General features: G+C 36.9%; 2 protein-coding genes across 7 annotated transcripts in view; one reads left to right on the top strand and one right to left on the bottom strand.

Annotated features, from left to right (window-relative positions):
- Positions 1–322: 322 nt before the first annotated feature.
- klf10 (Kruppel like factor 10) lies at positions 323–6925 on the bottom strand. 3 transcript variants are annotated; one of them, XM_079895370.1, is made up of 4 exons: positions 6802–6925; positions 6138–6338; positions 2085–2619; positions 323–1304 (listed from the first exon to the last, which is right to left on the bottom strand). In XM_079895370.1, exons 1-4 carry the CDS (start codon positions 6820–6822, stop codon positions 1027–1029), a joined length of 1035 nt encoding a protein of 344 aa, XP_079751496.1. In that variant the 5' UTR covers positions 6823–6925; the 3' UTR covers positions 323–1026. The 3 variants fall into 3 exon arrangements, with proteins under 3 accessions (XP_079751496.1, XP_079751498.1, XP_079751497.1); XM_079895372.1 differs by having other exon boundaries at positions 6153–6338; positions 6802–6920; XM_079895371.1 differs by having other exon boundaries at positions 6138–6335; positions 6802–6914.
- A 6286-nt stretch (positions 6926–13211) lies between these two features.
- Positions 13212–15964, top strand: part of ubr5 (ubiquitin protein ligase E3 component n-recognin 5) — a 53812-nt gene continuing 51059 nt past the window's right edge. For all 4 annotated transcript variants that reach the window (XM_079893979.1, XM_079893981.1, XM_079893980.1 and 1 more), the window contains exon 1: positions 13212–13417. In XM_079893979.1, the coding sequence (XP_079750105.1) occupies positions 13356–13417 (62 nt within the window). In that variant the 5' untranslated portion in view covers positions 13212–13355. The remainder of the gene's footprint in view (positions 13418–15964) is intronic.

Raw genomic sequence — 15964 nt, 5'->3', positions numbered from 1 at the left:
AGGAATTCGATATGTGAAATGTGTTTTAGTTTTCGGTGTATTATAGACTGCTGTTTACTGCATTTACCATGTACAGATTTTGCTGTCAATAAAATGGCATTAAGTGGCCTTGTTGAATCGTTTAATACTTCCTTTACTGTAAAAGTTCACTTTTAAACTTGAGTAAATAGCTAGAAACTTCATTTAGATCATCTTAGGTTAGTGATCCTCTGTTTTTGTACGCTTCAAAGTTACATCTGTTGCAATGTATATTACAAAATCCGGTTTCAGCGCACAAATGAGATTTGCAAATTGGTATTTTCATCATACTGAAAAAACAATGTTAAAAAAAGACTCATTTATTTCTATTTTGCAAAAAACAATCCAACTTCATGGCAGTACATTTAAAAGCGAGCAAATAAAAGTAACACTTATTGTAAAGTCCCGTTAGTAAATGCATGAACTGAAAATACATTTGTTGCAGTGTTTAATCGTTGTTAATCTTAGTTAATAAAAATACTACGGTTCATTGTTCATGTTGGCTCAATGCTTTAGAAGTATGTAATGTAGTTAACAAATGTAACCTGACTTTAAAGTGTTACTAAACAAAGTGAAATATAGGCGAGTTGTGTCTCTTGCTGCCATATTTCTAGTAATAAAAAAACAAAACAGGCATGTGATTAAACTGCAAAAGTTGAGACAAAACATTTTAAAGGTTTTTAAAGAATATTATAAATATTTCTGAAGGAACATGTGACACTAAAGACTGGAGTAATGATGCTGAAAATTCAACTTTGAATCACAGGAATAATTTAAAAAATATATTCACATAGAAAACACCGGTATTTTAAATTGCATGAATATTTCAGAGTTTACTGTATTTGAACATATAAATGCAGCCTTGGTGGGCAGAAGAGACGACTTTCAAAGGCATAAAAATAATCGTAATAATTCCAACTTTTGAATGGTTGTGTGTGTATATAAAATAAACGATTTAAATAAAATAGTCCAGATGTACACACAAGGACGTCTCCTTGGTTGGGTCTGTCAGCTCTCAGTCTTGGGAGCCAGAGGCTGCAGGGTTCGACACAGACTGGTGATGTTGTTAAGATGGCGAAGCTCCTGCTGCCACACTGGTGTTCTCCTGGCTGTTAGATGGCGGCGTGTGTGTTTTGCCAGGTGGTCGCTGCGCACAAAGCGACTGTGGCATACGGGGCAGGCGAAACGCTTCTCTCCCGTGTGTGAGCGCCGATGACGTGAAAGTTCATCAGATCTGGCAAAACGCCTCAAGCATCCGTCCCAGCAGCACCTGAACGGCTTCTCACCTGGAGGACAAGACATGTACAGGAAACAACTTTGAGGTTGTAACTTTGACAACTGAGAAGCACTGATCTAAATCATGCAAGCATATATATAGATATATAGAGAGATATATATATATATATATATATATATATATATAATATATATATATGTATATATAGAGATATATATAAAGTATATATATATAGGCTTAAATGTAAGATGTAAATTTTTTATGTATACGAATTGCATATAAAATGTGTATGTATGACTGACAGATATGCATCTCATTAAGTTTGTTAAAACTCTGTATTCCAAACTTCTGGAAATATGACATAAAATTTAAATACATACAGTATTGTCCAAAAGTGATGTCTGGAGAGGATATTTGTTTTTAAATGACCCTTAAAGTTCAATTAAACCATCAAAATATGACGATATTTTTATTTTAAATATGAGGGAATAGCAAAACACTAAACTTGGAGTCTGTCAAAGTGAAAATTTGCATATAAACATATAAACACAAAAAGCATATTGACTACAACATAATCAATGATTAATATTTCATTGGTTCTCTCTGGTTTATCCATGCATTCATAGTTTCTTTGTATGACAGCTTGGCAAAAAATTATCGGTACAATTTGGCATGTTTCATAAAACAACCGACTCCAAGCACAACTATGCATTAAGCTTACAAAATCTTGAATAATATTTGATTAAAAGGTGAAGGGTCAGATTTTCTAGGCCGGACATCACTTTTGGCCACTATTGGAATAGAGCAGAAGAAGCGTCATTCTCTCTACCTGTGTGTGTCCTCAGGTGTGCTTTCAGGTGGGAGCTTTTGAAGTATGTTTTCCCACAGTGCGGGTGAGTGCACACATAGTCCCGGGTCCGTGGAGGAGCGGATTCAGACGCGGGTCTGTTTGCGGAGGAGTTGTGGACGGGAGCGGGAGCGATGGCGGGAAACTTCAAACCACGGGAAGGTGTTTGTTTAGGGGGCAGAATTACCACGACTGAACCTTTGGCCATCAGACCGGCCACAAAAACCACAGACGACTGACAAACGTTTGCCGAACCAGCAAAGGATTGAGAGAGTGGAAGCGTCTGGAAGACTGAAACTGATGGCATGCTTCCAGAAGAAGAATCGGACACCATTGCAGCAGGGGCTGACGGGGGATCAGATCTGAGAGGCTGGAGGTTTATTGCTGATTCACTGGCGCTCTGACTCAGTGCATCTGACGTGTGGCGGATCACACTGATGGCTCGAGATCTGGTGACCCCTGACCCCTGGTGTTGGTCACAGTCGGGACTGTGTGGTGGAGTCATGCACGACACTGCCTGAAATAAAACAACGACCAGTTCATGAATGTTTCTTGACATTACTAATGCAAATGATTAGCCAGATTACTTTACTCGCAAAAATAAAGGTTCTTTATTGGCATTGAATGTTTCATGAAGAAGCTTTCTCATTGCACAAAATCTTCTTTATATGTTCTTTTGATTATTTAAATGTTCTTCACTCTAAGAACTGTTCACTGAAAGGTTCTTTATAAAACCCAAAATGGTGGTTCTCTACAAAAAAAACCTTGTGGAACCTTTATTTTTAAGAATATATATTGACAGGCTGCCTTTTCATTTAGCATGCAGTTTAAGTTTTTGTGAGTGAATCTCACAAAAACACATTCAGGTCATATTGTGCCATTAAATTTAGATTATTGTATGTGCCATCATATGGAAGCTTGTTTCTGCCACAAAATAAAACATTTTAAAAGATAATTGCGACTTTTTATCTCACAATTGCGAGTTTACATCTCGCAATTCTACGTCAGGCTAGCAATTCTGACTTTATTTCTCAGAATTGCGAGATATAAAGTCAGAATTGCGTGAAATAAACTCGCAATTGCGTGTTATAAAGTCAGAATTGCGTGTTATAAAGTCAGAATTCTGACTTTTTTTCTCACATTTGCAACTTTATATCACGCAATTCTGACTTTATTTCTCAGAATTGCGACTTTATATCTCGCAATTGCGACTTTATTTCTCAGAATTGTGACTTTATATCTCGCAATTGCGACTTTATTTCTCAGAATTGCGACTTTATATCTCGCAATTGCGACTTTATTTCTCAGAATTGCGACTTTATATCTCGCAATTGCGACTTTATTTCTCAGAATTGTGACTTTATATCTCGCAATTGCGACTTTATTTCTCAGAATTGCGACTTTATATCTCGCAATTGCGACTTTATATCTCACAATTGCGACTTTATTTCTCAGAATTGTGACTTTATATCTCGCAATTGCGACTTTATTTCTCAGAATTGCGACTTTATATCTCGCAATTGCGACTTTATATCTCAGAATTGCGACTTTATTTCTCAGAATTGCGACTTTATATCTCGCAATTGCGACTTTATATCTCGCAATTGCGACTTTATTTCTCAGAATTGCGACTTTATATCTCGCAATTGTGACTTTATTTCTCAGAATTGCGACTTTATTTCTCAGAATTGCGACTTTATTTCTCAGAATTGCGACTTTATATCTCGCAATTGCGACTTTATTTCTCAGAATTGCGACTTTATATCTCGCAATTGCGACTTTATTTCTCAGAATTGCGACTTTATTTCTCACAATTCTTACTTTATTTCTCAGAATTGCGACTTTATTTCTCAGAATTGCGACTTTATATCTCGCAATTGCGACTTTATATCTCAGAATTGCGACTTTATTTCTCAGAATTGCGACTTTATATCTCGCAATTGCGACTTTATATCTCGCAATTGCGACTTTATTTCTCAGAATTGCGACTTTATATCTCGCAATTGTGACTTTATTTCTCAGAATTGCGACTTTATTTCTCAGAATTGCGACTTTATTTCTCAGAATTGCGACTTTATATCTCGCAATTGCGACTTTATTTCTCAGAATTGCGACTTTATATCTCGCAATTGCGACTTTATTTCTCAGAATTGCGACTATATCTCGCAATTGTGACTTTATTTCTCAGAATTGCGACTTTATTTCTCAGAATTGCGACTTTATATCTCGCAATTGCGACTTTATATCTCGCAATTGCGACTTTATTTCTCAGAATTGCGACTTTATATCTCGCAATTGTGACTTTATTTCTCAGAATTGCGACTTTATTTCTCAGAATTGCGACTTTATATCTCGCAATTGCGACTTTATTTCTCAGAATTGCGACTTTATATCTCGCAATTGCGACTTTATTTCTCAGAATTGCGACTTTATATCTCGCAATTGCGACTTTATTTCTCAGAATTGCGACTTTATATCTCGCAATTGTGACTTTATTTCTCAGAATTGCGACTTTATTTCTCAGAATTGCGACTTTATATCTCGCAATTGCGACTTTATATCTCAGAATTGCGACTTTATATCTCGCAATTGCGACTTTATTTCTCAGAATTGCGACTTTATATCTTGCAATTGCGACTTTATATCTCGCAATTGCGACTTTATTTCTCAGAATTGCGACTAAATATCTCGCAATTGCGACTTTATTTCTCAGAATTGCGACTTTATTTCTCACAATTCTGACTTCATATCTCGCAATTGTGAGAAAAAAAGTCACAATTCTGACTTGATAAATCGCAATTGTGAGAAAAAAAGTCAGAATTGTGAGATAAAAAGTCGCAATTATTATTATTTATTTATTATTCAGTGGCGGAAACAAGCTTCCATACCATCAAGCACAACTTGAATTACTGTAATCTTTTAAATGTTTTACTTTTGATTTTGGTCATTTCAGTCAGAATCTCATTAGATTACTGACATGCACTCCTTTTTTCTCTGGTTTTTACCTTATTACTGTAATACATATATATATACATATCCATATACATAACTATTTTACATTTTAAATAATGATATTATTCAGATTCTGAATATCTTGTGTCTGAGTCTGTACATCACACAAGTATAAAGAAACGAACTGAGATAATTTATTTTTCCATGACTTCACAAAGTAGAACTACCAAATGTAATACCTTATTACATTACTATACAAGATATTCTTTATATCTCTTTATATCTAATCCCCCCCCCCAGTGTTAAACTGTCAATGAATGGCGATAAGTCTGCTGTATATATACCTCTTGTTTTGGTAATTGGTTGATTAACTGAGTGCGCTCCTTTTGTGTTAATTTAGGTTAATTATCTGAACGTGCTCCTCCCGAACTTTGTTAATAAAAACATCAAAAACATCCCTTAAAACTCATCTTTGATCACCAAAATGACATATTGAAATGCCTTAAAATTGCTTGAATGTAACCCGACACCTGTGCCTCATTTAGTATACGTGGTTCTATGAATATGCAAATGAGCCCCGCCTCCACTCACTCACAGCAGCTCAGAGATCCACACGTTGATCTGATTGGTTACAAGGTAGTTTGTGATGTCAGAAACACCAGCGATTTCAAAGCGTGTTTTTGAGACTGTCTTTGGTTCACTGCAGTTTTAAGGAGAAAATACTCAGCAATGGTGTCGACTTATGAATTTACACATGGTTTGTCTTAAGTATACTAAATACACCACATATAAACAACATTAAAAGCTGTATTTTCACCACAGGGGGATTTTTAAATCAATGTAGCCTAGTTTTTTTTTTTTTTATATATATATATAATATAAATTATATAAATATTAAATGCAATACAAAAATATACATATATACACTACAGTTTAAATAATAATACAGTAATGAGTTGGAGATTTGCATACGATTTTTGTGTTGTTGTATTGAGAGTTAAATATGCGTTATTTTTATTAAAATACTATTTTTGTGTGTGATACTGGGTTGAAATGTGACCTGGATCTGTCTGTGTGCTTCACCTCAGTCTCGCTCACGAAGGACGACTGGTGGAGATCAGCAGTGACTGAACACACTGAATCCTCACAGGCTTCAGAGGAAGGTGTCAAGGGACGAAATTCCCTCTCCTGGACATTTCCCGACTCCCAGTCAATGTTCATGGATATCAGGGCCTCCACAGCTTCTGAATGTCTCCTGTCGGTGTCTGTACATGTCACACGCTGCTAGATGTGAAAGTATATGGAAGAAAAGATCATGAATATAATGATATGGAAGAGATTATAATTTCTGCCTGAAATTGACAATTTGCATAACTTCACAAAGTAGCTAAAATGTAATACTTAAAAAAATAATAATAATCTTATATTCTTTATATAATAATAATAATGTTTTATTTTTAATACTTTTTTAAAAATCAAGGTAGTTTTATATTTAAAAAAAAAAATAGATTTTCATAATCATCAATTCCTTCCCTTCAATGCACATCAACTATTAATGTTTGCTAATGGCTTTTATTCTAAATTAGCATTTAATAGACATAAATAAACAACTTAAATAAATATAATACAAATCAAACAAAAAGAAAGCATTAGCCAATATCTGCATCTCGGGCAAGTACGAAGTTAAACAGATTATTGATTAACTGCAGAAAGAATTCAAATTCTTAAGCATAGATAGTTTACTTACAATTTCAGATAGTGATGACATACCGATGCTGTATTATATCTCTCGTTTATTATTGTGACTGAACACCTATGTCTCATTATGATACATACTGTCACCGTTTCTTGAGCTTTAGGTTCATTCACATATTTCAGAAAACCGAGCCGGGGCCGTGTGGGCGTGGTTTAATCTCCAGCCAATCATCGACAAATGTGTGCTGAGCGTTAGCCAATGAGGAGAGAGTGTCGGTGCGTGATCAGTGTGTGATCCGCGCAGTGTGTGCGGGTGATACACAGACGGTCAGCTGTTCATCCAGATATACAAACCGATATATCCCAGCTGAACCTGATTCATATTACTCTCGTTTAATTCACCGAGCCTTAAAAAGGGCGTTATTTTCTTCATAGCACTGTGTAATATCTTCCATTAATTCATCATTATTCAACTAATGCTAAAGAAATGAGCGTTTCTCCATTAAAGGGACAGTTCACCCAAAAATTAACATTCTGTCATCACTTACTCACCCTCATGTTGCTCCAAATCTGTATGAGTTTCTTTCTTCTGCTGAATACAAAAGAAGATATTTTGAAGAATGTTCAAACATTTTCTGGTCCTCAATGACTTTGTTTCCCCACCTGGAAGTCAATGGCTACCGACAAATGTTTGATTACCAACATTCTTTAAAATATTTTCTTTTGTGTTCAACAGAACAAGGTTTGGAACAACATGAGGGTGAGTAAATGATGACAGAATTTTCCTTTTTTACCCCAATTTTACCTTTGCATTCAGTCTCCCCGTTCTTGAATATTTGGTTAGCCAACATCCTTGGTTTAGTAAGCTCTTATATAACAGTTACCCAACAGTCCAAACCCAAAGCGTAACATAATATCGACAATCTATCAGGGATGGTGGTTTATTCTCTCTGCTGAAGCACATTCTGCTCAAACTATATTCCTGATAACATTTTATAATAGTGTTAAACGAGACCGCCTTCACTCTCCAGCATTAACGGATCATCTGAGGTCTGAGTTACTGGATTGAACCTTGCCCTAGATTTGTATGAGTGCATGTGTAAATCTAGAGCATTCGGACTGAGGCCAAATACGCTTTTGCTCATGTACTTTACTCAACGGCATAGATCTGATCTGGAATGTGTCACAGACAGAGTTATTTTGGTGACTTCTCAGTTGGTGATCATATTACTACACATGTGACTACACAAACAAGCTTAGGCAAAGTGTGCAGATATTAATAAGTATTAAAGTCATCATGAAATCAAAATAGACCATTCTTATTTTTTATGGAATATTGCAGTGTTTATTATAAATGATTTATCAATGCACATCTTTTTTTTAAATAAATGTGTCTTGTAATCTTGAATCAAAATAACTTCCCCTCCCTCTTCTCTTCTCTGATGATGTGTTACTGGCGCGAGGGCGGGGCAACCTGTCACTCACATGAGATCCACCAATAGCAAACCATCACAACCATCCAATCAATTCCCCACTGACAAAACCAGACCATGTCCTACATTTGTTATTGTTCAAGAAGCTGTGTCACTTAGACCCTGTTTACAATTGGTTTTAAGATGCGTTTTGGTCGATCGGATCACAGGTAGACGAGGGAGACACATACCCGTTTACACCTGGTGTTTTAATCCGTCTCTTTTGTCCACTTTCAACCACTTCTGTCCTGATTTCTTCGAGGGGAGGGTCTATGGGCGGGTAAATGTATGGGTTTTTCAGATCTTTTGATCTAATGGACAAAATAAAATGCACCCAAAATGCAATTTACATAAAAATGAACGCATCAGACAGCCACAAGACCAGCCGAATAATGAGTGTGTGTTAGAAATCAGGGATGGTGAGAGAACATTGTGCTTGGTACGTCTTTCGTCTTCAAAACAAACTTGGATCTTCAGCCGACAAAGTTTAAATCCCGTCTGGCTAGAGCGCTTCCCATAATGTTTAGGCATTAGGTCAGTAGGAGAGTCTTTCATGGCTGTTTGAACACATTGGACCACATGAGCGTTTACACTACGACAGCAATCCGGTCTAATGCGTTTTCAACTACCTCTGGAAGTGGTCGAAAGTGGACAAGCTCAAAACTTTTAGACCCCATTTACACCTGTATTTAGCGTCGTCCACTTTATAATGGTCTGGGGGTATGTTCCTTTAAGACCCAGGTTTGGGGTTTCCCCGGGCAGTCACACAGAGTTGGACAGAGCTGATACATGCTGCGCTATTCTGTATTCTTTTTGCGTTTCCCTCTAAATTACATATATATGTTCAAGGTAACCTGTGTCGAATGCATCCTTACAACACATTAGGTTACAACCTGTGATCCGATCGACCAAAATGCATCGTAATACCAGGTGTAAACTGGGCCTCTCATATACACTCACCTAAAGGATTATTAGGAACACCTGTTCAATTTCTCATTAATGCAATTATCTAATCAACCAATCACATGGCAGTTGCTTCAATGCATTTAGGGGTGTGGTCCTGGTCAAGACAATCTCCTGAACTCCAAACTGAATGTCAGAATGGGAAAGAAAGGTGATTTAAGCAATTTTGAGCGTGGCATGGTTGTTGGTGCCAGACGGGCCGGTCTGAGTATTTCACAATCTGCTCAGTTACTGGGATTTTCACGCACAACCATTTCTAGGGTTTACAAAGAATGGTGTGAAAGGGGAAAAACATCCAGTATGCGGCAGTCCTGTGGGCGAAAATGCCTTGTTGATGCTAGAGGTCAGAGGAGAATGGGCCGACTGATTCAAGCTGATAGAAGAGCAACTTTGACTGAAATAACCACTCGTTACAACCGAGGTATGCAGCAAAGCATTTGAGAAGCCACAACACGCACAACCTTGAGGCGGATGGGCTACAACAGCAGAAGACCCCACCGGGTACCACTCATCTCCACTACAAATAGGAAAAAGAGGCTACAATTTGCATGAGCTCACCAAAATTGGACAGTTGAAGACTGGAAAAATGTTGCCTGGTCTGATGAGTCTCGATTTCTGTTGAGACATTCAGATGGTAGAGTCAGAATTTGGCGTAAACAGAATGAGAACATGGATCCATCATGCCTTGTTACCACTGTGCAGGCTGGTGGTGGTGGTGTAATGGTGTGGGGGATGTTTTCTTGGCACACTTTAGGCCCCTTAGTGCCAATTGGGCATCGTTTAAATGCCACGGCCTACCTGAGCATTGTTTCTGACCATGTCCATCCCTTTATGACCACCATGTACCCATCCTCTGATGGCTATTTCCAGCAGGATAATGCACCATGTCACAAAGCTCGAATCATTTCAAATTGGTTTCTTGAACATGACAATGAGTTCACTGTACTAAAATGGCCCCCACAGTCACCAGATCTCAACCCAATAGAGCATCTTTGGGATGTGGTGGAACGGGAGCTTCGTGCCCTGGATGTGCATCCCACAAATCTCCATCAACTGCAAGATGCTATCCTATCAATATGGGCCAACATTTCTAAAGAATGCTTTCAGCACCTTGTTGAATCAATGCCACGTAGAATTAAGGCAGTTCTGAAGGCGAAAGGGGGTCAAACACAGTATTAGTATGGTGTTCCTAATAATCCTTTAGGTGAGTGTACGTCACAATATGAAAGAAAAGATAATCACAACTTCTGTTTCATGCTGACTTTATTTGAAACAAATAGTGACTGCTTATGAAATAAATAAAAACATGGACATTAAACATTGATTTGACTTTAAACAATTTTATTATGCATGAAAAAAGATGTGTGGACTGAAATGAGGAACATGCAGAGAGATGATAATGAAACTAGTACAACTAAAATCAGTTTCCTGGGACAGTGATCAATCAAATGTTAGCCTGCAATCCGGTCTAATGCGTTTTCAACTACCTCTGGAAGTGGTCGAAAGTGGACAAGCTCAAAACGTTTTAGACCCCGTTTACATCTGTATTTAGCGTCATCCACTTTATAATGGTCTGGGGGTATGTTCCTTTAAGACCCAGGTTTGGGGTTTCTCCCGGATCCAGCAGTCACACAGAGTTGGACAGAAGCTGATACATGCTGTGCCATTCTGTATTCTTTTTGCGTTTCCCTCTAAATTAAATATTCGTTCAAGGTAACCTGTGTCGAATGCATCCTTACAACACATTAGGTTACAACCTGTGATCCGATCGACCAAAATGCATGGAGCAACGCAACTGACCAATCAGGATTGGAGGAGCACATTTCATCCTGAAGCTGCTCACTATTTTTAGCCCACTGAATTTTTCCTGTTTGCAGATTCTCATCCAAGCACAAAGTGCACTAAACTCAGGAACCCACATGATTCCCAGTATAGCATGTGACGTGTTTGCACAAAGTCACTTTTTAACTCACTAAACAAAGTTTTGGTTAAAAATAACATCAGACTGGACCTGTCTGCATTGATTGTCCTTGAGTGTTGATGTCACTGAAGATAAACTCACACAGATATTTAATGTCAGTATCCTAAATGAAACCAGATATCTTCATTATAACCAACATTAGTGAACAAGATAATAGTCCAGATAACAAATGTACAATATCTTTGACAAAATGTATTTATCAGTCAGTGCCTGCTTGTATAATGAATGATGAACTTTAGTATATATAGTTTGCACAGAAAACAGACCTTTTTAAAAGACACTTTGTATATCTATATAACATAAAACATAAAAATCATTACATTTGTTTTTAAGAACGAGGCCAAAGATATATTATTACTGGTCATAATTTCATTCAAAAGAAATCAGAGATAAAAAGTTTAGTTTTCAATTTTCCACCTCGGTGGACAATAAAGATATATTACTATTACTATTAAACACGGACCATATGGAGGGTGAGGGTAAGATGAGAAAGCATTTTCTTTAGTTGTCCTGTATCTGAGGTGAAATAAAACAGAGTATTACTGTAATACTATATAGGAGAAAGTGATTGAGAAGCAAAACGCTGACACCTGCTGGACGTGACATGATACATTTACCCTGGCATGCATTTACAGCTTTACAAATTATATTTTGGTGTTTTGCGATTAAAATAATGATTCAGAGATTTTGATTTACTAGCTATGCATTTACGTGCTCAGTCTCACTCCGCAGAATATTTGTGACAAAAAGTCTAAGACAACCAATGAAAATATAGATTGCCTTTTTTCCATAAAAAAAAAAAAAAAAAAAAATATATATAGCATTGCTCTCTTTTTTTAGCTTACCCTATACCATGTTCTGCTCCAGTTCCTGTGTGATATTAATATTAGAACAGAACGATGTAACAGAAAGTCGTAACATCTACATTAAGAAGGTTCAACTGACCTTTAATGTAGGCCATCACAATTTTCATTACCAGCTAGAATCTCTTTAGAGCCCATCTTATTATTTTAAGCATTAGAGGATTTATCAGTATGCCAAGATACATTACCAGCATTAATAAAAGTTAAATAAAAGTAAATTTCTAAGTCAATTTTTTTTCGCCCTGCAAATAAAAAGAACGTCAGTTTTATTTAACTTTTATTTGAATTAACTTTTGACAGTAAATTCAATGTAAATATGATTTCTTTGCTTTGCACACCTCTGAAGTTACAGGTGAAAAAGGTGAGTGTGTTTGTAAGTGAGGTGGGCATGGCAGCTTTATTCCTATGGGTGCATTTACACCACAAAGCATCATGTCTTAAGCACACACACACACATATTTTGTCCCCATAATGTCGACATGGTAAACCTCAACCACACACATTTTTTTCACTATATTAGTGAGGACATTGGATATACTTCCATTGATTTTATATCAGCTTTATTATAAATATATCAGCTTTATATATTTAAAGCTGATATATTTTATATAACCTGTGGCCTAACCCAAACCCTACCCCTTAACCTATCCATCAAAGAAACACGTGCAAAACACTGGATTTAAATAAAAACATGGCCGATTCATAAGCCTTTTAACAAGTGAGGACCAGTAAAATGTCCTCACAAGTAGGTTGTCATAATAGTTCACTATGTAAGTGAGGACATTTGGCCCTCACAAGTATAGCCACAAACATACGCTGTCAAAAATGTCGCCTTTTTGACTTTTACGTCTCAATATCGACTTTTCAACTCATAAATATAACTCAGTATGCCATAATTCCGCAATTATAATTTGCAAAATAATTATTTTGTTTCGTATGTGACTAAACAAAACGAGCTTCCAGAGATAACACGGCAATAACCGTGAATTTATTTACTACAATGACTCAGATCACTCGACGCCAACACAATGACAACACATGGGAAATAAACCCTTGACCCCGCCCCTCTTCCCTATCTTTATCCCTCTCAGCCAATCCACTTCCCCAACACATGCTTTCTCTCAACCAATCAGCGTCGCCGTTACACGCGCATCCTTTCCAACAGACCCAAAGAAGCTTAAACAGAGTTAAGATGGCGGCATGTGGATGAGGAGGTTGTATATTTCAGCTCTTCGGTTGCTTTTAGCGAAGAAAACACATTCTCAAACCTAACCCGTAAAGAAAAGAAAAAATCCCCCCACAAATTAATTTACCCGGGACCGTGTCCATGACGTCCATTCACTTCGTGGTTCACCCGTTACCCGGGACCGAAGACCAGCTAAATGACAGGTATTTATAAGAAAGAAGCGGTTTACAATCAGTATTTACCCTTGAATGAGGTGAAAGGGTTTTCAAAAAGTGTTAATAAAATATATAGAGGATTTTAGGGCTGTTGCAAACGCTCAAGGTTGGGCATTTGGGTCTAAAAATAACGAGGCCCGGCTGACTGGAGACACAATCATGCGGGTTGGGGGATGGGGAGGTGAAAAGAGAGGGAACTGCGATCAATTCATACTTTCACACCCCAAATAAATACAAAAGTACGCTTTATTTATTAGGTTAAACTTAAGTTCTATATGATACACCGAATGAATGTGAACAGAATTGACGAATAAAATCCTCTCAGGTTAGCCGGTTAGCCTTTAGCACTCCGCGAGCTCATCTGTTTAATTAATTTATCCTCAATAAATTTGTTGGAAATGATATCACAATCACTGTTTTGACGCTTACCCGTATGGATTGTTTGATATCCAGGGTTGGATTGGTGAACAGTTCGTTATGACAGTTGCCTATAAACGCGAAGACACGATGTTTTCTGCTAAAGATGGTCTCTAGATAAAGAATTGCAATGTTTTGTGTAACGTTTTCATAGATCTTGAGCAGAGTTTATTTCTTTGTCATGACTCGTGACATGTAAAAACCCCATTCCGAAAGCTTTAGTTGTAACGTCACTGATATATACTGTTTGTTTAACACTTGAAATTATTTAAAGGACCTAATTTTCGTCAACTTGACTAGTCCGAATGATCCCATGCAGTTGGTCATGGAGGTGATTGCTATGGCTGATGATGACAGCTGCATGAGGAACCCATGTGTTCATCTGATGGCCAGTGTTGCACTGAAGGCATCTTTGGACAAAATGGGTGTTGGGAATCTGCTGTTTAATGATGTTTCTCTCAAAGCTGTGTATTGGGGTTTTCCCACTGCAAGTCTCCAAGCATTCCACTTTAATATACTACTAGCCCACCAAAGATCCCTTAAAATGCTTATTTTGTTCTCAGTTTTGGAAATGTATAGCCTAATTGGCAGTCTCAGGCGTACGTATTATATAGCTAAATGAGATCCACTAAGGTTTATAATTTTGCCTTTAGACACTATATTAAAAGCATGAGACCTTACACACATATATGTGTGTGCAATGCATTATGAATATTTTTATATTTAATTTGTATAGTAACATTATATCACAACTTGCAATTACTTTAATGAGCTCATTGTTTCCTTAAATTAATTCAGGATGTTAGCTAACTGCATGATTTGTATTATCTTTGAACTGTACATTTATGAAATATGGACAATACTTGGACACAATCACCTCTGATAACAGATCTCTCTAAATCAGTGTTTCCCAACCATTGTGTGTGGCATGACAAGTTGTCAGGTGAGCCGTAGAAAATGAGCAAATTCCTAAGAATAAATGCTATAAATAAGAATATCGTCGCTGTCGGCTGAAACCTCATATCTCTAAATCTCGTCATTTTTGTTTTAGAAAATGAATGCTGTTGGTTACCTTTATGTCTGTATCTGGGTTTTACAAATGTTTAACCAAAACAAAAGCATGTAAAAGGGGTTCGGACTAAACCTCATAACTCTATTGGCTTCTCAAACTGTCAGTCAAACCTCATAACTCCACCCTCCTCTATTGTGAATAACGTGACATGCACAGTTTGGAGACTGTCTCTGCTTGTTTGCAATGCAAGGGTAAATAAAGAACTGATGCTTGAGTAAAAGTACAGCGTTTTCTGCACTTAAGAAACGCTGTCCATAAAGGTTTTTTTGTATGAAGAGTGGAGAATAGTCTTAGTGTCTGGTATTTGTCGTCTAGTTGAAGCAAATATGCCGTTTTAAATATCCTGTGTGCATAGAGCTCCATCTTTTGTATCATGAGTCATGACATTTTGATAAGATTTCAACAAGAAAACCGAGCAGCCATATAGCTACAATAAACTTTAGCCTATATCCTGTAAGTTGATGAAAATGTAATGCGATGCACTTACTGCTTCAGATGACAGACAACGTATAGCCTATCTGTCATTCGCTGGTCAAAAACCTTGAGACTCCATTTGAGCTTGATTTTTTTCATAAAATGTTAGGCTAATAATGACACGTGCGTGTGTTTAACCATAGGTATATAAAGCCATAATACCAACTTTGACGGTTTCCCGACAGCGACATTAAATTTGTTGTTTTATCATCACCAGCAACATCATATAACTTGTGTTCCTACCTTAAGCTCAAGTTTCACATTAAATGTGAGTACTACTTTTAATATAATATCTAGTTTTAATATGCCATTTGAAGCAATGCATGTTTGTGCAATTATTTTTATATAGTGGTGTGCGTTGGGAATTATTTTTACTTATCAAAACTGCCGTGGAAAGAAAAGTTTGGGAAACACTGCTCTAAATTGTAATGTATAGGTTACTCATGCATTTTCTGTAAAGCTGCTTTGAAATATGTATTGTGAACAGCGATATACAAATACATTTAAATTGAATAAAAATATTATCCCTAAGACAGTAATATATTACTTCACAACTGCACTGTAAAATAAAC

The sequence above is a fragment of the Squalius cephalus genome (assembly GCF_949319135.1).
Source record: "Squalius cephalus genome assembly, chromosome: 15".
Taxonomy (NCBI): domain Eukaryota; kingdom Metazoa; phylum Chordata; class Actinopteri; order Cypriniformes; family Leuciscidae; genus Squalius; species Squalius cephalus.
The sequence above is the reverse complement of the archived record's forward strand: the minus strand, read 5'-3'. Positions and strand labels throughout refer to the sequence as shown.